Source organism: Neltuma alba, unplaced genomic scaffold (assembly GCF_004799145.2).
Source record: "Neltuma alba isolate B1F8T4 unplaced genomic scaffold, ASM479914v2 tig00010294_pilon, whole genome shotgun sequence".
Classification (NCBI taxonomy): Eukaryota; Viridiplantae; Streptophyta; class Magnoliopsida; order Fabales; family Fabaceae; genus Neltuma; species Neltuma alba.
Window position 1 is genome coordinate 980,218 of NW_021635212.1, and position 24,623 is coordinate 1,004,840.

Consider the following 24,623-nt stretch of genomic DNA (forward strand, 5'->3'; position numbering starts at 1 on the left):
CTTTAACTAATACCATTGTGATCAGTCGATTCAGAAAACCATCGCATCCCCGCCCTCTTGCTAATTTTGCGGCCAGTTGCAGAACGTTCAATTTTGGTTTTCATTGGGTGCGGAGGACGGCGGCGACCAAGATTATCCAGGTAAAACTGCATTTTGGTACTGTGTCTCGATTTGTAATTTCGAGCAGGTAACCCATATTTCATATCCATTTGTAAAGGTCCCATCTTTGATCTTCTATAAATTAAAAAAAAAAATAGTACTCTTATAAACATGTGCAGATTTTCTCTATCCACAATAAGAAGAGAACAAGGATGTTGATTTGACATAATAAAGTTTGAATCTTTTTTGAAACCGAAACTATACATTGAATATTAATTCCAATCAAAATCAATAAAAATGATTTTGGCTTTTTAAAGTTATAATTTTTTAAACGCTTTCTACATTCTATGTTTCTCTCATTAATTTTGTTCTTTTGTTCTATCAGTTTAGTATATATGGAACGAAGGAGGGGAGATGACGTAGGCATAAAAAATGGGAATATAAATTTAGGGAGTGGGAACGAAATAGAGGTTGGGGATGATAATTTGATGTGCCCGCAAGCTGAGGATAGTGACGATGCAGAGTTGGATGATGATTGTTTTCATCAATTTCTTGATGTTGATGTTGAGAATGTAGGTCAAGGAAGTAGGGGTTCTAATCATTTGGCCGAATTTGAATCTGTGCATTCAGAGGCTGTTACTACTTCTGAGTTACCGAATGAGAACACGCTGGCTATGCTTTCCGATCTAGAAGATGATGAGTTGTATGAGGAGTATGCATGTGATGACGAGGACAATAAGGCAATAACAAGGTATGAGAAATACAATTCTGCTCAAATGTGCAAGGAGTTTGAATTTAAGTTGGGCATGGAGTTTAATTCAGTCCAACAGTTTCGAGAAGTGCTCAAGGAGTACTGTTTGCTACATGGGTATGATGTTAAGTTTCTTAAAAATGATAAGGAAAGATGCCGAGTTAGGTGCAAGAAGAAGTGTGGTTGGTTGATACTTGTAAGCAAAGTTGGTGGCTCAATGACTTTTCGAGTGAAAACACTTGGACCAAAGCATACTTGTGGGGTAACATTTAATTCAAGGTTAGCCACATCAAAGTGGGTTTCAAACAAGATAGTAGATCATATGAGGATGAATAAGAATTTGAAGCCAGGAGATGTGGTTTCAATAGTAAAACAAAATTATATGGTGCAACCTTCAATAAACAAGGCATTTTGGGCTAGGAAGATTGCAAAGAAAACAATAGAGGGAGATCACAAAGAAGAGTACAACAAGTTAGTAAACTTTTGTAATGAAGTCAAGAAGAGAAATCCGCAATCTACATTTGCTCTTGTCACTGATACTACTTATTATGTAGATCGGCCACGTGTGTTTAAGAGATTGTATGTGTGCTTAGAACCAGTGAAAAGAGGTTTTATGAAAGCATGTAGGTCAAAAAATTCGAAATATTTTTATTAAGAGGTCAACATTTTGGGATAAAAAAAATCAATTTATTTTGAAGTTCATTCCGACATATATACTCTCGAATCTTATCTATAAATCATATTCAACATGTTTCATTGGGATCAAAAAAAACCTTAAATATTACCACCTTCAATCTTTAATATAAAAACTAATTACAGATTTAATTTGATCATAAACATAAGACCACAATTTTTTTTTTTTATCATATTTATCTTCTTTTTTTGTCTAAAGTAGCTCTTATGGTGATTGTACATATTAAAGGTTCCATGATGGAGCAATTCCAATGCATATGATTAACTGGAATATTTAGGCAAGATAATATATGATTACAAATAATTAATTTAACTATTTTTTAAATATTTATAAATCAGTTATCTAGCTCTTATATTAAGAACTAAAAGTAGTATTAACTTTATCTTAAAATTTAATAAATTTTTAATTTTGTCCGTATTTTATATACATTATATCATATGAGAATAAAATCTACACAATAATAAATGACAAATAAAATAAAATTGTTTGCATAAAAAAATTATACATTCATATGACAAATTTAATGGTACATCTTATAAATAAGATCAAACAAGAATTTTCTCTATACCTCATAAATAGGACTAGAGGAGTATTATATACAATAAAATCATACAAATATATAAGCTATGCATGAAACTGTATACATTACACCGTTCATAAGAGTAGTTGACTAAATTAGAGATGAAAGGGGGAAAAATAATTTTATTTGATAAAATTGAATTTTTATGCCTTCATTTTTATTATAAAACATTTGAAACTAAGAACGTAGGAATAATGGTTATATCAGTATAATCAATGCCCTACAAAAGTTTTCAATTATAGGATTATTTTTCCATTAGCGCAACAAACGGGGGAGAAGACTTGACTTTGCGATTAATTGATTGATGACATGAAAATGAATCAAAAGAACAAGAAAACGCGTAAAGAACAAGTACATGGCCACATTTAGTGTCCTGTTTGGCAATGTGTATGGGGAGGGAAAAAGTAACTTATAAGTATGATAAATCAATTTGTAAATTTGAAAGTTGTTTGTCACAACTTTTAGTCAATCTAACTTATGAGTCAAAAACTATTTTTTTATAAACTCGATTACAAAAGTACTTAAAACTTATTTATGACTTATGCAAAAGCAGTTTTTTAGAATTAAAAGATATTTTTACCCTTATATTTATGATGTTTTTATGCTTTTTATATATATTTCTTGTGCTTCCCAATCATTTTTTAATTATTTATTTTTAATATTCTCTTAAATGAAAATAATTTTTAACAGTTTTTATAATAATTTTAATTTTTAATATTATGCGTATCTTATGTTTACATAAATTATGCAAAGTATATCATCTAATTAATTATGTAATATTATTTGATTTAAAAATTTTCACATTATTGTGATTTTTAATTTAAATACATTTTATTCATTAAATATAACTTCTACTTATTATAATAATAATTTAAAATTATTATATTTTGTAAATTCATATTTTTAATAATTTTTATTATTTAATAAAAGTCATACCCATTTTGGTTATCCTACAAACTAAACTTATTTATTCAATTATAATCCAAATAATTTTTTTACTTTACAAACTAACTTTTATAAAAGTCAATTCAAACATAAATTACATTACTCAATATAACTTTTACTCAATTTCATTTTTCTAAAAATCAGATCGAGAATAAGTTATTTTTTCTACTGTAATCCAAACAGACCTTTAAGCTTGATGGAATGTTGATTCAGCTTTTTCTGAAAATTTGTGGAAATTAGTGATCATATATAATCTAATATAATTACTAATATGGTCAAGAAATATGGAATTTTGTGAGGCAGATCAATTTGATAATTTTACTTTATGCCAAATAAACAAAAATTTCAATTAAGAACTTAAAGTGAAATATAAGAGGTCTTTTCTAACATACTCTTTAAAAAGTAACTAAATTTGAACGTTATTTGAATATAAGGAGTGCGGCAGAGATATAAAGAGCTTACCATACTATCACCAAATTTTGTTGGGTTTTATTTGAATGGCGAGCTAAAAGGTTTGGAAGTGACAATATTCAAAGTGATCCTTCATTTTCCAGCTGCCGTTAATTTTCTTTTTTCCCCGAAATTTTGGTTTTGAGTGGTTCTAATTACTCAAAACGTGCAACACGTTATAATGCACAACACAAAATAATAGATAATAATAATACACACACAGAGAGAAATAGTATAACATATGTTTGATATCAGAGATGAAGAGCGAAATTAAAAACAATAATTTTATTTGATAAAATTTAATATTTATGCCCCTATTTAGGAAAAGCCATTTCAAACAATGAAAAATAGGCAATAATGATTATATGAGTATAAATCATAAATATATGCCCAAAAAATTTAAGAACATTGCATCAAGGTTATCATCCAAGAGAATTAAATACAAAAAAATTTCTTAAAATTATTAAATTAATTTGAACTCTTAAGATATGTTATTGCAAAAGATTCTACTTATTTAATTATTAAATTACCCTCTCTGTTTTCTTTAAGTATGCATTGATAATTAAAAGAGTAATCGTTAACGATTTAAGGTGTAATTATTAATAACTATTGCGAATGTATTAACAACTTATGTATTAAATCTTTGTGATGTATTGAGAAAATGTGTTATTAATATCTGTAATGATAATTATTAATCGTTACATCTTAAGTTATTAACACTGTCTTTTCAGTTGTTAATGCATACTTAAAGAAAAAAGATAAGGGTAATTTAGTAATTAAATAAGTAAAATTTCTTGTAATGAGGTTTCTTAAAATTTTAAATTAATTTGATAATTTTAAGAGGTTTTTTTATATTTAATTTCTTAAGTAGGACTTTTGTGCAATTTTTTCAGAAGGTTTTCAATGACGGATTATTTGTCCGTAAGTGTACCAAACAGGGTAGAAGCCTAGAAGCCTTGTCTTTTGTGAGTGATTGAAACGACAGTGCATCGAAGAAAGCTCAGCCAAGTAAATTGTTAACAAATGAAAAATATTAAATTATCTTCTTCACTCATTTGACTTGACTCAATTATTTGTTTAAGTTAAAGTCAAAATTATGATAGTGTTATCTCTTTATGACAATACCAAAATTAAGAATTTTGGACCATAAAAAACGTACGGTACGCTCATGAGAAGACCAATAAGAATAGGGTTTGGTGAAGAGAGGCACATATATCTGTTCAAATCTAATAATTTATATATTGTTATAATATGAGAGAGAAAATGAGATAACTAAGGCGTAGAAGAAAAAACAAGACAGTTTCTTATTCATTTTATTTCATGATACAAATATCTTATACATTACCTCTATTTATAGGCTTCTAAATATTAAAATCCTATACTAGGGTTATAAAAAAGAACATAATTATATTAACAATAAGAAACTCTTCTTAAGTCATTTATTGTAGATGTTATGTATCTCATGTCTTTATGACATTTAAAGTTGAGGAATCCTAAAAGTTAGGGGTTATGGACGTTAACTCATGTAGTATTCATAATATATAGTTTAAGATTTACTATTTTCATATTTTATATTTATTTCAATTTTTCAATTGTTTTATATCTAATATGTGTTTAATTGACAACTTGTCGGCATTATAACTTTGTATGGATTTGTATGTATTGAATATTTACATTGATATTAAAGGTCTTTGGGATACTTGTTTATTGCTGTCATCACGTGTTATTATCAATAACGATATAACTCGTTTTTGAAGGACCCAATAACTGGGAGGAAAGTGAGAAAAATATGAATGAACTACGATATAAATAAATACTTGAAAATTATTTTATTTTTGGAAAAATTGGTAGATTGAAGTACTAATTTGACTTTTTTTTTCCCCACTTCATATTTACAATATTTCATTGACTCTTATTTTTTATGGCATTTTAATGATGCCAAATAAAACTATCAAAGAAAAAAACCAGTCTTAAAAAAGAATTTATTTATTTAGGAGAAAAAGTGTCACATAAATCGTTGATGGGCCAAAATGCTTTAAAATTAAAATTATATTGCTTATTTTAAATTCCTATTCGCACCGTTGTTTTGAGAAATCATGTGCAACACCTAACCTTCTATATGCTAATAAAGTTATTTTAATGTTTGTGAATCACTAAAACCAGGTTTCTTTCCTTGGTAAAACAGGGTAAATTTTTTTTCTGATCTAAAAAATGAATCATTTGAAGACAGAATTTCAATACAGGAGTTGATTCTAAAAGTAACATTGAAATTCATTGTCTACATAATTTAAACTTCCAAAATAACTTATAAGTGATTTACAACAGACTCTATCTTAACCTATATTTGTTTCACCTATAAGGATTCCGAACCATTTAATTCTATAATATTACATTATATTGTAATAGCCATCCTGGTTGATGGCTTTTACCTGCACCTGGCAGAGCTCCCCTCCCCATGAAGGATGCAAAAGTTATAATTACATGGACCAAGTAATAATGACTTGCTCACATGATTTATATAGAAATATAGGTAAATAAATACCAAAATATTCTACTATAAAAGTATAATACTAAGCAGGCATTCCTGCTCTTCAATCCAGCTCACCTTCACCTTTTAATACCTCTTTCCCTCTAGAGCTGCTTGCCTTCGCTGCACATCATATAAAGGAGGGTGAGATTCCAAAGAACCCGTAGTAGCAATTTCCACCAAATTAAAGTGTAGATCATATAAAGCATGCAAAACAAGCCAAAATGGAACATAACCTTGCAAGCTAATATAATTAAGTATTTATGCACAATGAGATAGACAAGCTAAATATAAAATACACAAATAATTGGCAGATACTGTCACACCTCTCTTTATAACCCATTATACGTCATTTGTAACCATTATAGCGTGTTTCGCAGCATTTCTAGATGAAAAATTTCAATTCCAAAATTTTACCCTTAATTTTGTCCGTACACTATTCCTTCGAAAATGGGTCAACTTTGAAAATTCATAACTAATTCTAGAAAAATCAAAACGAGGTGGTTTCAATTTTCACACGAAGCTTGCTAAGAGTTATATATAGAAAAAAATTCATTGGACTTAATTCCATCCAGAAAAACACCAGAAAATTCGACAAAGTGTACTGTTTATTTGGTCAATTTTCTAATTTTCAGTATTTTTGCCCAATTTTGAAAGGACATAACGCTTAGCACAAAACTCTGATTTTAATGATTTACTACTTGATTTAAAGCTAAAAATGAGATCTATAGGCTTGTAAAATTTCATGCCCAAATTCCAACAATTGCTCATTATTTTATGTGCCACAAGTTTGACACTATTTAGGGAATTTCTATCCCTCTAATTACCTCTTTTTTAATTTATTTCCCCTTTTTCTTTTTCCACATTTCTTCCATAATGTACCATGCATAATTCCAATGTTAGGGCATGAGAATAAAGTATAATATACATCATAACATCATCCATATCTATCTACAAGCATGACATAAAGTTCATTACACATTGCATAAACATTCAACATAATACAATGTTCATAAAACTTCTTTATCCCAAGGTCAACTCCTTTCCTTGCTCCATACTTGGTCCACTTCCTAATTTGGTGCATAAAATGACATAAGAAGAATGAGATTTCAAAGAAATCTCACTAGCATATGAATTATAATTGTTTTGTAAATCAAGCAAGTTCACATATGACATATTATACCATTCAACAATATTCCCAACATAGGAATTCATATCCAATAACATGCAAGGAGAGGAACATTAACATTTCCCACATTGGCATACCACAATGTATTTGGCCAAAGCATAAACCAATGTCATGCAATCAACCACAAGCACAACACAAGCTCCTCCAATCCAAGCAATCAAGAAATCACATTAAACAAGCAAGATAAACAATCAAATTATAATTCAAAGCTACCTTTTACCACTTGATTGATTTAGTCACTTCAAGGAACAAGCTTCCTCTTGGTTCCTCCTCACAACGCCTATTAAATCAAGCATAAACATAGGCCACATTAATCACTAACCAACTTAAAAACAATTCTTAAACTTTAATTCAATAATTCCCCCCCTTTTTCTTTGATTTCTAACCAAGTGATTCCTCCTTTAGAATCAATAACCTCATGACTCAATCCTACACAATTTTTCATGAGGAATCCAATGGTGCAATCAGATTTTTGAAATTCATACTCCTCCCCCATGAAGAGTGACTGGCTGAATAGGGGGTTATATATTTCTAAAAATTCTATTTTTGATTCCAATAATTTTAAACACTTTCCAACAACATATCCCTACACAAAAACATGTTTTAAAGCCATTGGAATCATCAAATCAAGCCAAAACAATCAGCTCCTGCATGAACAGTGTTGACCAAAATTCCTCCCCTTAAACCCTAACTTTGATTTCATCCAAAAATCAATCCATACACCACTTAATCTTTCTTATTCCACTTGATTATTAAGGTTTCTATCCTTCCCTAAGTATCACATGGCTGGACCAAAATTTACAGCATTTTCCCATACTTTTCCAAGCCAAAATCTTAATCCAATCAATGTAAAACTTAGGGATAATGATGCTTAGACATACCTTAATGTTTTCTTGGTGTAATTAGATGATTTCTTGCCCAAAACACTTGAAATTTTTGAACAAACAGGGCTGGAGCTACAGTGACAGAGTCTCCCCTTGTTTTTCTAATTTTCCAACATTTATTTGTATTTTCCAAGGGGGTATCTATAGAAAACTTCCATCTGCCCTTACCCCTCCATGTTCGGATGAAATTGGACACCTCAATGGGTGTATGTGGCAGTCATCAAGTGCCAAAATAATCAGATCACTCCAAGTGGCCTTAATCTAGTTATTCCACACAAATATCTCTTAATTTTGCATTTATTTAATTAAAAATAGAGGGACCTGGAAGCTGCACGAAATTGGGCCCTTATTGGGCTCAATGTAGGCCCTACAAAAAGTTTGGGCTGGTCCAAAAAGATGGCCCACAAACCATATCACTATCTCAAACCAATTTGAAACTTTATCAGTTACTATTCACTAGTAACATTGCATAATTTTTCCAGACCTCTAAAATTTATTTCTCTCCATGATAATTCATCTTTTAATATGAGAACATGATCTGGAAATTTTAAAAATTTTTCACCACCTCTAGGTATTTATTTTGAATTTTCTTCGATTAAGCCTCTATCGGTAAGTCTGAGGGGAAATAAATTCCCTAAAATTAATTCCTGAGCTTCCAAAGCCTAAAAATAATTTTATAAATTCAAATAAATATTTAGATAAATTTTTCATCTTTTTTCAAAATTTATTGAGGCCTCTAACTAATTAAAATAATTATTTTCCTTCAATTTTCCAATATTTTCTTGAAAAACCTCTGTTTACAGGAAATTCCGTAATAATTTATTTTCACTGTAATTCCACCTTTTGGGCCTCAATCGAGTTTCCACAACCTCTAATTCACACTTTTCCCATTTTTAGGAATTTTCTAGATTTTTCTCAAATTTTTCCGTTTTGCCCTTCCTAGACTGATAATTACAGAAATGCTAGCTCGGTGACAATTTTTATGCTATTCTCAAAAGTTGTTTCATCTCCCCGTCTAGTTTCTACATTGACTCTCATCCCAATTTTTAACCCCTTATAGCCAGGTGACAATTTTTGGGATGTGACAAATACTGGCCCATGTCTATAGATACGCGTGATCACGGCTAAATAATCCATGCAAGGAATTAAAGATTACATGTTTTCATGTGTTAAAATAGCAATATATGGCAAAAACAGATATGCATCAATTATACATAAGTGTAAGGTAGGAAAGAACTACTACTTGGTCTGCTTCTCTCCAAATCAAATGTTACAAATTTCTTCTTCTTCTGCTTCTTTTGTGGGTTTGAACATATATCAAAACCTAACATATTTTTAAGGGTAGATCAATACTTGGTCCAATTATAATTTATAAATTAAATAACTATCTTCGGACCCCAAATCTTCTTTAGTTTCTACCCTTACTTAGTAGTTGGCTATCCAGGACAATTTTTCTTACTCAAACTATTCTCTTTGGGGCATCACTAGTATTGGAAAGGCAACTCTTGCAAGAATTATCTATGAGAGAGTATTTCATCAATTTGACATTAGTTGTTTTCTTGCCAATGTGAAAGAGAACTTTGAAGCCAATGGGTTGGTTGCTTTGCAAGAAAAATTTCTTTCCAAACTTGAGATAAAAGGCAAGGAAGTTGAAGATACATATGAAGGAAAGTAATATAATAAGAAATCTGCTATGCAATAAAAAAGTTCTGGTTGTCTTGGATGATGCAAGTGAAATAAACCAACTAGAGACCCTCTGTATAAAGCACGCTTGGCTGGGTCCTGGGAGTAAAGTAATTGTGACAACTAAAAATATGCATATATTAGCAGCGCATGGATCTCTCCAACTCTTCTGTAAGAAGGCTTTTAAAAAGAATGAACCTATAGAAGGTTATTGGAAGCTGTGTAAAGACATCATCCACCATGCTCAGCGCCTTCCTTTGACTCTTGAAGTGTTGGGTTCATATTTTTGTGGAAGAAGTGAACTTAAATGGAAAGAAGGTTTGGAGAAAATTTAAAATTTCCACCAACCGATATTCTAAGAAGACATAGAATCAGTTATGATGCATTGAGGGATACAAGAAAAAAAAAATTTAGATGTTGCTTGTTGTTTTAAGGGAATGATCAAAGACCAAGTGATACAAATATTTGAAACATGCGGTGATCTTTATCCAATACTTGGAATAAGAGAATTCATCGGGAAATGCCTGCTAACAGAACATTATAGAGATCATGGTGCATGTTATTTGGGAATGCATGATATCCTTCAAAAAATGGGCAGAAGTATTGTTGTAGAGGAATCACCTAATGATGCTGGCAGACGTAGCAGGTTATGGTCACCGTAAGATATTGATCATGTGATGACAAATAACACAGTGAGTAGCTTGTATTTAAACATGCATTAAAGTTTGCCGTGATTTAAAATTTGTATTGATCATTATCATTCCTTGTCCTTTGCTACAATATAATATTGATTTTTTCCCGGTTTCCTAGGGCACAGATTTGGTTAAAGTAATGCATCTTCAATCATGAATCACCTATGCCATATGAAACAAATTGGGACCCTAAGGCATTCTCTATGATGCGTAGCCTCACAATACTCGTCATATTATGGGATGTGTACCTTCCTCGAGGAGTCGAGGTCTCAAATTTCTTCCTAATTCATTAAAAATTCTTGAGTTGTAATGACTAAAAAATATACACACACATACAGTTATTGCATTCCTTATTAATCTTTTATTTATTAGTTTGTTGAAGATATGCATCAAACATAAATTGGTCGTTTGGCAGTAGAGTGAATAAAACAAAAGAGGAGAAGAAATTGGTATCTACAATGGGTCTAATGGGCATGAAATTAAAATAAAATGATTATTTCACTCTACATGAATATTTTAATCATTTATATAAGATGAAAATTCAAAAGTGGTGGTGCTTATCTTTGGGATACTGATCTCGAATCTGTGCTTTGCCAAAAGGGTTATTTTTATTTTGTTTAACACTCACAAAATCACTACAATGCCCTTCTAACAAAGAGAAGGGAAAACAAAAAAGAAATATGGGCCTATTTGTTTTTGTTTTGTGTTTTTTGTTCTCAAAATAATTTTATAAAATTGATTTTTTAAAACAAGTTTGAAAACAAAAAAACAAAAAATATCTGTTTGGATGATTATTCTAAAAAATTGTATTTTAAAATAAACATACTGAGACCAGTGGGTGAAGTTTCGATTAGAACTTAAGTTTTTAAATGGAGAAAAAGTCACCGAGCATAGAAAGAAGGATGTCCCAATTTTCTCAAACAAAAAATAAGAAATGTAAAAACAAAAACAAGAAAACAACTTACAATTGTTTTGGTTTTTTAATTTTTAAAATTTTTTTTAATTTTTTTTGTTTTAAAAAACCCTTAATTAAAAGCAAATTACCAAACAAGTTTTTTATTTTTTTTAAAAACAAAAAACTATTTTCAAAATAAGAAACCAAACTAAACCTAAGGCCTGTTTGTTTTTGTTCTTCATTTTGTTGTTCTTAAAACAATTTTATAAAATTATTTTTTAGAACAAGTTTTGAAAACAAAAAAAAATGTTTGGATAATAATTTAAAAAAAATTATATTTAAAAAAAAACTATAGAAAATCATATTTGGTAGATGATAGTTATCGTTACTAATAATAAGTGGTGGATAGCAGGTTAAAAGAGAAGAAGATTTCTCAAAATTTTTTAAAACAAAAAATAAAAACCACAAAAACAAAAACAAGAAAATATTTAAAAGTTGTTTTAGTTTTTAAAAATATGTTACTATTTTTTATTTTTTAAAATAATCAATTAAAAATAAATTATCAAACAAGTTTTTTTATTTTTTGTTTTTAAAAATAAAAAATTATTTTTAAAACAAAAAATTATTTAAAAGTTGTTATTTATGCTATTTTGATGGGGGAAGAGAACTTTGGTTTTGTTTTGTGTTGATTATGACTTAAATCTTGTTTATGGGTTAAAAAAAAATTGAAAGTTTTGTTATAAAATGGTGTTGGAAAGCTATGGTATTCTTTCCATGTGATGCTTGGGTAACTGTTTTCAATTTGATGGTTAGATAGAAATTAATTTATAGATGGTATGTGTTATGATAGTAAAATGAATATCCTTGAAGCGTGCTAGATGAGTGCATGCAAAGTGTTGAGTAAAAAGCCTACAAGAAAGAGGAGCTATAAATGAGTTGTAAGGTAGTACGGTGAACATGGTATTTGTTGTACTTGGAAGCATGTATGGAAAAGAAGAATGACAGACTTTTGTTTATGTTTGCTTGGATATCATTGAAATTGCTATTTAGTTAAGGTTTATGTATTATCAACTAAATTTAATGTTATATCCTATAAGAAGCGGGAGTGGTGGCAGGGTGAGAAGCGGGAGTTATTCAAAAGGACCCTTTTGGAGGAAGGGATTTGGGAGTCGCAAGGAAATGCAAACATGATGTGGAAAGAGATAGCTACAAGGGTTCGTTTGGTAGCTAAAGCAATTTTGAGAGAATCCAAAGGCCCTGGTCAGAGAGATAAGGAGACTTGGTGGTGAGATAAGAGTGTGCAGGAGAAAGTCAAACAGAAAAGAGATTGTTTTAAGGCCATACACTTGTGCAATAGTGTAGAAAACCGGAAAAAGTATTAGTTGGCTAAAAAAGAGATGAAGAGAGCAGCGAGCGAAGCACGTACTAAAGCTTATGAAGGGTTTTATCAGGAGTTAGGAACAAAGACAGGAGAAAGAAATATTTACAAGATTGCGAAGCAAAGGGAGAGGAAAAAGAGAGATTTGGACCAAGTAAAGTGTATAAAGGATGAAGATGGTAAAGTGTTAGTTACTGATGGTGATATTAAGGACACATGGGAGGCTTACTTTTACAAGTTGTTTAATGAGGGAAGCAATTATGTGACTCAGGACTTACAGGACTTGCTAATTAACGAAAATGATCGGAATTTGGCTTTCTATCGCAGGATCCGTATTGGAGAGGTTAAGGCAGCTCTCAAGAAAATGGACAATAGAAAAGCCGTTGGGCCTGATGGTATCCCTATTGAAGTTTGGAAATGTTTGGGCGATGAGGGTGAGGTGTGGCTAACCAAGCTTTTTAATGAAATTTTACGCTCTAAGAATATGCAGGATGATTGGAGGAGAAACATTTTAGTTCCTATTTACAAGAATAAAGGAGACATTCAAAACTGTGCAAGCTATAGAGGGATAAAACTTATGAGTCATACAATGAAGTAGTGGGAAAAAGTGATGGAATATAGGTTGAGGCTGGAGACTTCTATTTCGGAAAACCAATTTGGATTTATGCCAGGGAGATCCACATCGGGAGCAATCTATTTACTAAAGGGGTTAATGGAAAGATATAGAAGTAAAAGAAGGGACTTAATATGGTTTTTATTGACCTGGAAAAGGCTTATGATCGTGTGCCAAGAGAAGTAATGTGGAAGGCTTTGGAAAAGAAAAGTGTACGGGTTGTTTATATCAAAGCCATACAAGATATGTATGAGGGGGTAACTACTAGTGTAAGGACGCCTGGAGGTGAGACAAAGGACTTTCCTATTTAGATTGGCCTACATCAAGAATCCCTGAGTCCATGCTTTTCGCGGATGATATAGTTCTCATGGCAGAATCAAAAGAAGAGATTAAGACTAGATTGGAGTTATGGAGAAGGACTTTGGAGTCGAAAGGTTTCCGCTTGAGGAGGAACAAAACAGAATATATACATTGTGATTTTAGGGGGAGGCAAGGCAATGGGGATTTGGAGGTGAAGATGGGGGAGCAAATCATTCCTCAAGTATCAAAGTTTAAATACCTGGGATCCATTATATAGGAAGATGGGGAAATTGATGGAGATGTTTCTCATAGAATACAAACTGGCTGGTTAAAGTGGAGGAAAGCTACCGGAGTTATTTGCGATAAGAAGGTACCTGAGAAACTTAAAGGAAAATTTTATCAGACTGTTATAAGACCAGCTATGTTGTATGGTAGTGAATGTTGGGCAATAAAGGAAAAACAAGAGCACAAAGTCGGGGTAGCAGAAATGAGGATGTTGATATGGATGTGTGGTCATACAAGAAAAGATAGAATTCGAAATGAAAATATTAGAGCAAGAGTCGATGTGGCACCTATCCAAGAGAAAATGGTTGAAAATCGCTTAAGATGGTTTGGACATGTGTAGAGAAGGCCATTGGAGGCCCCGGTGAGGAGGGTGGATTAGACAAGATGGAGTCCTATAAAAAGGAACAGAGGAAGACTAAGGAGAACACTTAATGAGGTCATTCAACGAGACCTCCTAGTCAACAACATATCTAAAGACTGGGTTGTTGATAGAGCAATGGCGTCGTGTGATTCATGTAGCCAACCCCACCTAGTAGGATAAGGCTTGTTGTTGTTGTCTTAATATTATAGTGAAAATTTTGAAAGAAAATTTTGTTAGACAAGAACAGGATTTGATATTGATTTTGATAGTAAATTAAAGAAAATACATTACATGTTATAGTGGGTTTTTTTGTGACATCTGTGTTGATTTTTAATTTGGTCCTGAATATAAGACTTAAATTCACTTTGTTTCTCATATTTAGTTATTTTTCTCAAGGTAATCCTTGTAATAGTTGCACATGTTAAATGTTTTGTTACATGATAATTCTAGCTAATACATATGATTAGCAGTAGTATTTTAGGGAAGACAGTATCTATTTATTATAAATAACTAACTTAACTAATGTCTTTCATCTACCTAAATTAGTCAACTAGTTTTTATATTAAAGATGAGAGGTAGTAATATATGTGTATATGTATAATTCATATATTAAATATATTTTCACACGTTATATGTACAGGGTTTCATGTTGCCTTTTGTTTGTCCATGGGATGATGAATCTTGCAAATAACGTATTAATCTAATTTTTGTGCTGAGAACCTTGTCCATATAAATATGCTAGTGCTAGCAAAAGAAACTTATATACATTCTCTTTTGTAATATGGTTCACTCTGCAAGTGGGAGGTCCAACGCTTGTTGGTGCCAATTTGGTTGAAGCACTTCGCAGTGATTTGTGCTTTTTTTTTTTTTTTTACTGTTTTCAAGTGGTGAAGAATATGGTTTGACCTGTGAGTATTTTATTTGTGGAATGAACTGGACAATTTTTCACGATTGTTTGATACTGTGATTTCATATGCTTTCCCGTAAATAAAAGCATTATATTCTTTTCCTTTAATATCAATCTCAGTCATTGAAATATTAATTAAATGTCTCATTATTGTTATATGTATATTTATGAGAATAAGATCAATCTTGCATAGATATAACAAATTAGTAGTTGAGATTAAATTTAGAGGAAAGGCACCCGTCGTAGTTTTCCATGTTTTTGTCCATTATATTTAATTTCTCCACCTTTTATTAAAATATGATATGATATGAGATGACATTCGGCTTCTTTAACGAAAGAGCTAAGAAGGGCATCGATTTTGTAATTTTAATTTCTGATCGACACTGATTCACAGAGAAATATAATTTGAAAACCCAAAAAAAGGGGCAACTATATTAAAAAGGTCATTTCGCAATCACAGTCACTATCCCAACGGGACAAAATGTTGAAAGTTTCAAGCAAGTATATTAATCCACAATGAGATCGAAGATGCAATTTAATAAATCTCCATCTGTTCTCCTTCACTCTCTCCTTCCTTTTTGTGATATTAATCCCAGTCCTTTCTATTGCTGACGCTATCTAACTTTCATCTTCCATGAACTCCACAATCCCACCATGGAAGTATCATGTTTTCTTGAGCTTCAGGGGAGAAGACACCAGAAAAGGCTTCACAGACCATTTGCATGCTGCTCTAAAACAAAAGGGTATCATAACTTTCTTAGATGATGGGCTCAACAGAGGAGAGGTTATCTCTGATCAACTCCTCCAAGCAATTGATGAATCTCTCATCTCTCTTGTTGTTCTCTCTCAAAGTTATGCTTCTTCCAGTTGGTGTTTGGATGAACTTGAAAGGATACTTCAATCTAAAAAAACTTTGGGCAGAGAAGTTATCCCAATATTTTATGACATTCATCCATCTGATGTGCGTCATCAAAGAGGTACCTTTGGTTGTGCCCTTCAAAACCATGGTGAGAGATTTGCTAGAAAGAAGCTGCGAAGATGGAGGGATGCCTTAAAAGAAGTTGCAAATATATCTGGCTATGACTCTACAGATCGGTAAGTCTCGTATAGTATTGTTGTGATAGGGCTCTTAACAGCTCGACATAGAATTACTAGTTACTAGTTACTTAATGGTATTTTCTCCAATCCTAAATATAAGAGCGAGATAACTAATTTGTAGAAATTAACAAAATTAGTTAAGTTTATTATTTGTAAAAAATGTTTAATGTTTTCCAAAAATACATCTTTTAATTATTTGCATTGAAAATTACTCCTTTCACAGAAAATCCCACTATTATGTGTAATTGGTAGAGAAAGTTTAGGACAAAAATTATAAATTTAGAAAACAATGTGGATTGAGTTATTAAATATAGGACCAAAGCAAGTCCCTTTACTAATTCTAATATTTAGAATTGGAGAGAGTAATATTATTCTTGAAGTAATTTTTAACAGTGGTGTTAAATCTCATAACTTTTGATAATTCCGTCTTCTAAATCGTTTCTTATGCTACTGCTGAATGGAGTCATATTCTGGACTTCAGTTCAATTATAGTTTGGCAGCAAATACACCAATCCAAGTAGGGTAGAAGAGTAATTGTGTGCGCGAGCGGGGCCCTTTTTCCTCACAAAAGTTTTTCTTGATAGTTCAAACCTTATTATTGGCTTCTCGTCACCCAAAAAAGAAAAAACCTTGTTATTGGCCTCTTGAAGTTGTTTTGACTGTTTCATAATTACCCAATTAAAATAACTTTCATATGCTTAAATTCAAAGTTTGAAATTCTAATTAAAAAATTAAATATTTTAATTGATTACCATTCAATTATTTTGACTATTAAAATAATTGATTACTTAATGAACATATAATTAGTCGCATCAAGGAGAATAGGGCAGCTTATCAATAGGCGGAACAAAATGAAAAATAAATGATGATAATAAAATCTTGATGTTAATAAAACATTATCAAGTGCTAACACATTGAGTTTAGTTTTTAAGACAATCATGATTGTTACAAAAATCATCATTTAACACTAAAAATTTTAAGGTTAAAAAACTAAAATATACTTTTTAAAATTAAAAGACTAAATTAAAACATTGTATAAAATTAAAGAACTAAATGTATATTTTTACAGAGAAGAATGGATGAAATATACAAGAAAAAAATTTCATTTTAGGACTACTATAGCTAATTAATATCAGTCAATCCCTGAAATATTTTAAAATTTCACTCAACCCCTTGAACCAAAATAAAATTAAAATTTAGGAAGAACCGAGGTGTAGTGGTCTTGGGGGGTCCCTTGTGGGTTCACTCTCAAGCCCCACATCGGATGGGTGAGTGTGTGTTTAGGTGTAGTTAAGTAGGACATTCGGGCTATTGGGTACCACCCGCGTTAGGTGGTTTTCCCATCAGTCTCTGGTCCAAAAAAAAAAAAAGAAATTAAAATTTAAGGGTAAAATACAATAATAGCCGTCCTTTTTTTTTTTAAAAAAAGTAAATATTAATTGTCACCGAAGCTTTTGCCATTGGAACTTCGACCTCCGATGTCGACCACTTGAGCTCTGGTGGCTAGACCTTCAATCTCTGGTGCCGGCCACTGGAGCTCCAATGGCGGGAGGATTTTTTTTTTTTAAAAAAATAAGGTGGTTAGAGAAGGATTTGAACCCAGGACCTCTTGGTACATTAAAATTAATACAACTACCAAGCCAACTAAGCCACTTAATTATATGATGTAAAGAAAAATATACTCTCTCCGTTCTTTATTATAAAATCTAATTTTTTGAATGGGTCTATCCCTTTTTATAAGATCCTCTTTGAGTTTGTCTGAGCATTTAATGTATTATTACCTATTTTACCCCTAATTTAATGTATTTAATACATTCTCTTTCTTCACTTATCTTACTATTACTCTCTCACATTTACCCATTTACATATAGGGGTATATTTGGAAAAAAATTGCATTTGCTACGTCTTAATTGCTTTTAACTATTTTCTTAAACTACGCAATTTAATTAAAATGATCTTATGATAAGGGACAGAGTATATAACAAAATAAATGCAAGTATCCAAGTGTAAATAAGCAAGTAAAATTCAAAGATTTACAACTAAAATTAAGAGATTTACAACAAAAATTCAACGATTTACAAAAAATAAGAAATTCACAACCTTAAATGCAAGTGTTTAACTGTGAATAAGCAAGTGAAATTTAGATATTTACACAACAAATTCAGCTATTTACAATAAAAATTTGACGATTTATAAGAAATATGAGAGAATTTGTAACCCCAAATTTAAGTGTTTAAGTGGGAATGAATAAGTGAAATTCATAGATTTATAATAAAAATTCAGTGATTTACAATAAAAATTTAGCGATTCACAAGAAACATAAATGTTACAAAACTTATAAGAGAATTCATAACCTCAAATATAAGCATTCATATTTTCTGTAAATCGCTAAATTTCGGTTGTAAATTGCTAAATCTTTGTTGTAAATCATCAAATTTCATTTGCTCATTCACACCTAAACACTTGTATTTGGGGTTATGAATTCTCCTATATTTCTTGTGAATCATCAAATTTTTGTTGTAAATAGTTGAATTTTTGTCGTAAATCCCCTAATTTCACTTACTCATTTACGCTTGAACAGTTGTAATTTTTTTTTGTTATATATATTTTTGTGCATCATATGACCAAGTAGCTTGGTTGGCTTGGTGATCATATTATTTTTGATGTACCAAGGGGTTATGGGTTGAAAACCTCCCTTAACCATCTTACTTTTGGGGGGGGGGGAAAAAAATCCTCTAGCCATCGGAGGTCAAAGGTTTCGCCCACCGATGCTCAGGTGGCCAGCTCTGGAGGTTAGAGTTCTAATGGCTGAAGTTCCCACAACAATTTATTTTTTTTTTCAAAAAGAAGAGCATTATTGTATTTTTACCTTTAAATTTTAATTTCATTTTGGTCCAATGGGGTGAGCTGAAATTTTTAATGTTTTGAGGATTAACTGATATTAATTAGCTACAGTGGTTTAAAATGAAATTTTCCCAATATACAATGACAATGTTTTCAGTCCCAGGTCACTTGATAGTAAGAGCATGGATAGAGTTATACGTGTATAGACACACTTGGTGACGCTACAATATTTTTTTACTTTATGTCACTCGTTAAAAAATGTAGCTAAAGGTAACTTTAAATTATAGGCAAGATTTTCAAAATTATACCTATTCCAATGTTACCGTAAAAGGCAACAGGTCTTCGCACCCTATGGCTACCTTTGGCAAATTCCCTCCTTCATACATCAAGAAGATAATTACTTAAAAGTACTAATGACAAGTGATTAGCTAAAACCTGTTATGATGTTTCTGCTTTAAAATTTATCATTATAAGCTGCTCAGTTGTTATAAGATTTTTTTTGTGAATATATTTTTTTTCTTTGAGACCTTATTGCAATTCACAAAAAAAGAAAAGAAAAGAAAAGAAATGTTGTCATTAGACGTATATGTATCTATATAATATATACACATATGCATAGTTAGTATAGATACATGTGCACACGTATGTATACATTGCTGTTCTTTCTTTATTTTTGACATCTGTCCTCTGATGGTAATTTAATAAAGTAGTTATATGCTATAAAAACCATTACTGCCATGGATATTTCATTTATTTTTCCCGACCTCCTGAGCTAAAATTTCTAGTGCTGGCGGCTCTTTAATTTGTGTAGATCACCAAGTTCAGAAAATCATGAAAACTTAAATTTGCCCCTGTGAAAGTTAGGTAGTAATTTGATTAGGACATAAAAATAACTGTTTGATTATTCCTTTCTATGTGCAGGCATGAAGCAAAACTCATTGAAGAAATTATAGCAGAAGTATGGGCAAAGTTACAACCTAAATTACTATGTTGTTACAGCTATGACCTCGTTGGCATTGAATCAAGAGTAGAAGAAGTGAATTCACTTTTAAAGCTTGGATTTTGTGATGTTCGCTTAATAGGAATATGGGGCATGCCTGGTATTGGAAAGACAACTCTTGCAAGAATTGTCTATGAGAGAATTTTTCACCAATTTGACCTCAGTTGTTTTCTTGCTGATGTGAAAGAAAGCTCTGAAGCCAAGGGTTTGGTTTCTTTGCAAAGAAAACTTTTCTACAAACTCAAGATAAAAGGCATGGAAGTTGATGATACATATGATGGGAAGAATATAATAAGAAACATGCTATGCAACAAAAAGGTTCTTGTTGTCTTGGATGATGTAAGTGAAATAAACCAACTAGAGAACCTCTGTATAAAGCAAGCTTGGCTGGGTCCTGGGAGTAGAGTAATTGTGACGACTAAAAATATGCATGTGTTGGTAGAGCATGGAGAATTTGAAATTTATGAGGCTGAATTGTTAAACGATGATGAATCTCTCCAACTCTTCTGCAAGAAGGCTTTTAAAAGGGATGAACCTATAGAAGGTTATTGGAAGTTGTGCAAAGACATTATCCACCATGCTCAAGGCCTTCCTCTAACTCTTGAAGTGTTGGGTTCTTATTTTTGTGGAAGAAGTGAACTTGAATGGAAAGAAGGTTTGGAGAAAATTAAAAAGTCTCCACCGAGCAATATTCTGAAGAGACTTAGAATCAATTATGATGCATTAAGTGATACAGAAAAGAAAATATTTTTAGATGTTGCTTGTTGTTTTAAGGGAATGATCAAAGACCACGTGGTACAAATATTCGAAATATGTGGTGATCTTTTTCCAACACTTGGAATAAGAGAACTTGTTGAGAAATGCTTGTTAAAAGAATATTATAGTAATGATGGTGCATGTCATTTGGGTATGCATGATATCCTTCAAAATTTGGGCAGAAGTATTGTTATTGAGGAATCACTTAATGATGCTAGTAGACGTAGCAGGTTATGGTCACTGGAAGATATTGATTATGTGATGTCAAAAAACAATGTAAGTACCTTTTATTTACATAAGCATTAAAGTTTCTGTGATTTAGAGTTTGTGTTGATCATTATCATTCCTCATCCTTTGCTGTCAATATAATATTGAAATTTTTTTGTTTACTAGGGTACTAATATGGTAGAACTTATACATCATCAATCACATATGCCATATGAAGCGAATTGGGACCCTAAAGCGTTCTCTATGATGCATAGCCTCACAATACTCATCATATTATGTGACGTGTACCTTCCTCGAGGTCTCGAATTTCTTCCCCGTTCGTTAAAATTTCTCGAATGGAAAGGTTATCCTTTGAGATCTTTGCCTTATGGTGCGCAACTTGATGAACTTGTGCTCCTTAGAATGCATCATAGCAAGATCATGCAACTTTGGGGCTGTACACAAGTAAGAACTTTTGTTTTTGTTTTCTTTAAATATAGCTCAATCTTTTTTCTTGGAAAGCCAATCCATTTACACTTTTATTTTTTTGGCAGATATCAAAAAAGTTGAAGTTCATTGATTTAAGCTATTCTGAAGATTTCATAAGAACTCCTGATCTCAGGATGCTACCCAACCTTGAGCATCTGATTCTTGAAGGTTGCGTAAAACTCACTGGAGTTCACCCATCACTTGGACAACATAAGAAACTTGTTCTATTGGATTTGAAAGATTGCAAGAATCTTAAAGCTCTTCCAAGTAGAATGGGGATGGATTCATTGGAGAAATTGATCCTTTCTGGCTGCCTCAAAGTTAAAAAGCTTCCAGAATTTGGGGAAAATATGACCAGTTTGTTGGTTCTTGATGTGGAAAATTGCAAAAACCTTGTTTGTCTTCCAAGTTCCACTTGTTATTTGAAATCCCTCAAAGTTCTCAATATTTTAGGTTGCTCAAAATTTTCCTCATTACCACAAAATATTGATGAAAATAAATGTTTAGAGGAGCTTGATTTGAGTGGAACTGCTATAAGGGAAATACCTTCATCCATTGTCGGACTACAAGATTTGAAGCTACTATATTTAAAAGGATGTAAAAGTCTAAGTTCAAGATCCAATTCATTAGTAAGCAGCTTATTTTCCTCGATTAAAGAGGTACTTGGGTTTTATAATGGATCTTCCACAATCTCCTCGTCTCTTTCTTACATTTCTAGTGTAGCAACTTTGAAGGAACTGCATTTAGATGACTGTAACCTTAAAGTTGGATCAATTCCAGATGAACTTGGTTGTTTAACATCATTGGAGACTCTCAGTCTAAGAAGAAATGATTTTGGCAATGCATCTACTAATAACTGCGTACTTCCTCCTTCATTCTCACGTCTTTCTTCATTGAAGTATTTATACATGTGTTGTTGTAATCTCAATGATGGTTCAATTCCGAAGGACCTTAATAGCTTATTATCATTGGAAAGACTTGGTCTGTTAGGAAACAATTTTACACATATACCTGCTGATTGTATCTCTAACCTCTTGCATCTTCATACTCTTCATTTGAGTCACTGCCCAAGGCTTAAGTGTTTGCCAAATCTTCCACCAAATTTACGACGTATAGATACTGTTGCATGTCAGTCAATGCAATCTTTGTCATTTCCAGAGTTGCTATTGAAGTGCATTGCTTTTGCAAATGCTTCTGTGGTGGACACAAATAACATACGATGTAGCATCTGGTGGATTCTAGGAAGTCAAATCCCATCATGGTTCCACAATCAAGACTTTCAAGTTCTTGATAAAATTGATGGCTTTCAAGATAACCATGTTGTCCAAACCTTTGAGGAAGAAAACTCGTATCAGAGTTTTCATGACACTGAGAATGGTGATTTTGTACAAGCTGATTCCATTGTGTCAATGGAAGTAAATATCGCTGATTTTCATGGTTCAAGTGGAAGTTGGGGAACTTCTCTTTGCGTTGTTCTACAAGATATGGGCCTTGATGATGCGTTTGATCTTTACCTTAAGATGACTTGTAAAGCTTCAGGAGATGAATTCTTCAAAAAAGAGATAGGATGGCCTGTTTCTTTTGAAGGCCATTCCCATCAAATTTTGATCATGTTCTTGCCCTCCATCAATTTTGCAGATGATTGCAACAAGGTTGAAGTCGTATTTTACACTACACGAATTATGCGCACCGACAGTGAAGCGGAATTAGATGTGAAAGCTGATTACGGAGATCATGGCAAGCGTACAATAAGCAAGTGTGGCTGGCGAGTGACACGCAAGGAAGATGTAGAAGAATGGCTCAGAACAATCCAACAATATCGCAGCAGTACCAGTGAAAACAATGAAATCCTTTCTCAACAATTTGTTCATGGAAGAAAGAGATACCGTGAGGGAGAAGATCTGCAAGAAGAAGTCACTATCAATGATGTGGAAACAGAAATAAATTCAACTCCTCGGAGAAAACTTAAATTGTTTCCTTGATTGGTAAGTCACTACATAAATCCTTTATTTTCTTCTCACCTCTTGAAACGTATCTAAGGATACCTTCTATGTATATATTGAGTTACAATGCATACATACACATATAAAATGACAGTGGTTGCTCTTTAGACTTCTTTTAATCATAGGTTAAATTACAGACAGCAAACACTCACAATGTTTGATTTGTTTGAATATTTGTTTCATGAAGTTGTGAATATATAAACAGTAGGTAGTGTTTGGGATGGTGCATTCGTTTATCAAGTATACACTCTCACAAGAGAAAAAAGAATGATCGACTCAAATGATTGGAAGCGTGGCTTGCACCTTTCTTTTTGTTTTTCTATGTTTCATTGGTCAGATATTATTGGTTTATCTTGTAATTAAATATTATTTGATTTCCCTGTGTTTCAGGGTGCAAAGCTCAAGAATGATATTATGAAAATGATCCAAATCTTAAAAGAACTTGTCTTCAAAATGAAGTACGTCTGATCCCCTAGTGACATATACATTTTAATTTTCTTTGAGAAAAATTTCCCCTTTCTTAGAAAGAGTTGACATTGTCAAGATCTGAATGAGACCATGCTTTTGAAAATTCTATTTCCCAGTTAAGATGATCTTGATGCTATGATATATGTAATATCCCAAATTTTATGGATTTGAGTAAAGCATGATGAAGGAGAAATTTTTAGAGAAATTGTTGAGATTAAGACCCTTAAAATATGGTCTGAATAATTATAAAGTTAATTTCAAGAATTTAGGACCTATTTTCTTGGAATATTCAAGAAAAATAGTTAGAGGCTAATTTTTTAGGTGAGATTTTTAGGATAATTATTTTATGGACTAAAGAAGCTAATAGAAGAAGAAAATTCATATAAAATATCCATGTTTGATTTCTGGAATTATTTGATTATCCAAGAAAAATAGAGAAGGATCAAATTGAAGGGAAAATGAAGACCAAAGGGTATAATAGTCATTCCACACCCCCTTACCGACTTATTCTACCCTAATATCTTC

The 24,623-nt window shown here is 31.8% G+C and overlaps 1 protein-coding gene across 1 annotated transcript; it reads left to right on the top strand.

Moving 5' to 3' along the window:
• The first annotated feature begins 494 nt into the window (after nt 1-494).
• LOC114755590 (TMV resistance protein N-like) lies at nt 495-23,609 on the top strand. The gene is made up of 5 exons (XM_028944475.1): nt 495-1,429; nt 15,918-16,328; nt 20,097-21,207; nt 21,325-21,603; nt 21,693-23,609. The coding sequence occupies exons 1-5, from the start codon at nt 495-497 to the stop codon at nt 23,607-23,609; spliced, it is 4,653 nt and encodes a 1,550-aa protein (XP_028800308.1).
• Nucleotides 23,610-24,623: the final 1,014 nt, after the last annotated feature.

Coding starts and splice junctions, on each gene's coding strand:
- LOC114755590 (XM_028944475.1), top strand. CDS start 495: ATGGAACGAAGGAGGGGAGATGACGTAGGCATAAAAAATGGGAATATA. Junction 16,329..20,096: donor GGCTATGACTCTACAGATCG/GTAAGTCTCGTA, acceptor TTCTATGTGCAG/GCATGAAGCAAAACTCATTG. Junction 21,604..21,692: donor AACTTTGGGGCTGTACACAA/GTAAGAACTTTT, acceptor TTTTTTTGGCAG/ATATCAAAAAAGTTGAAGTT.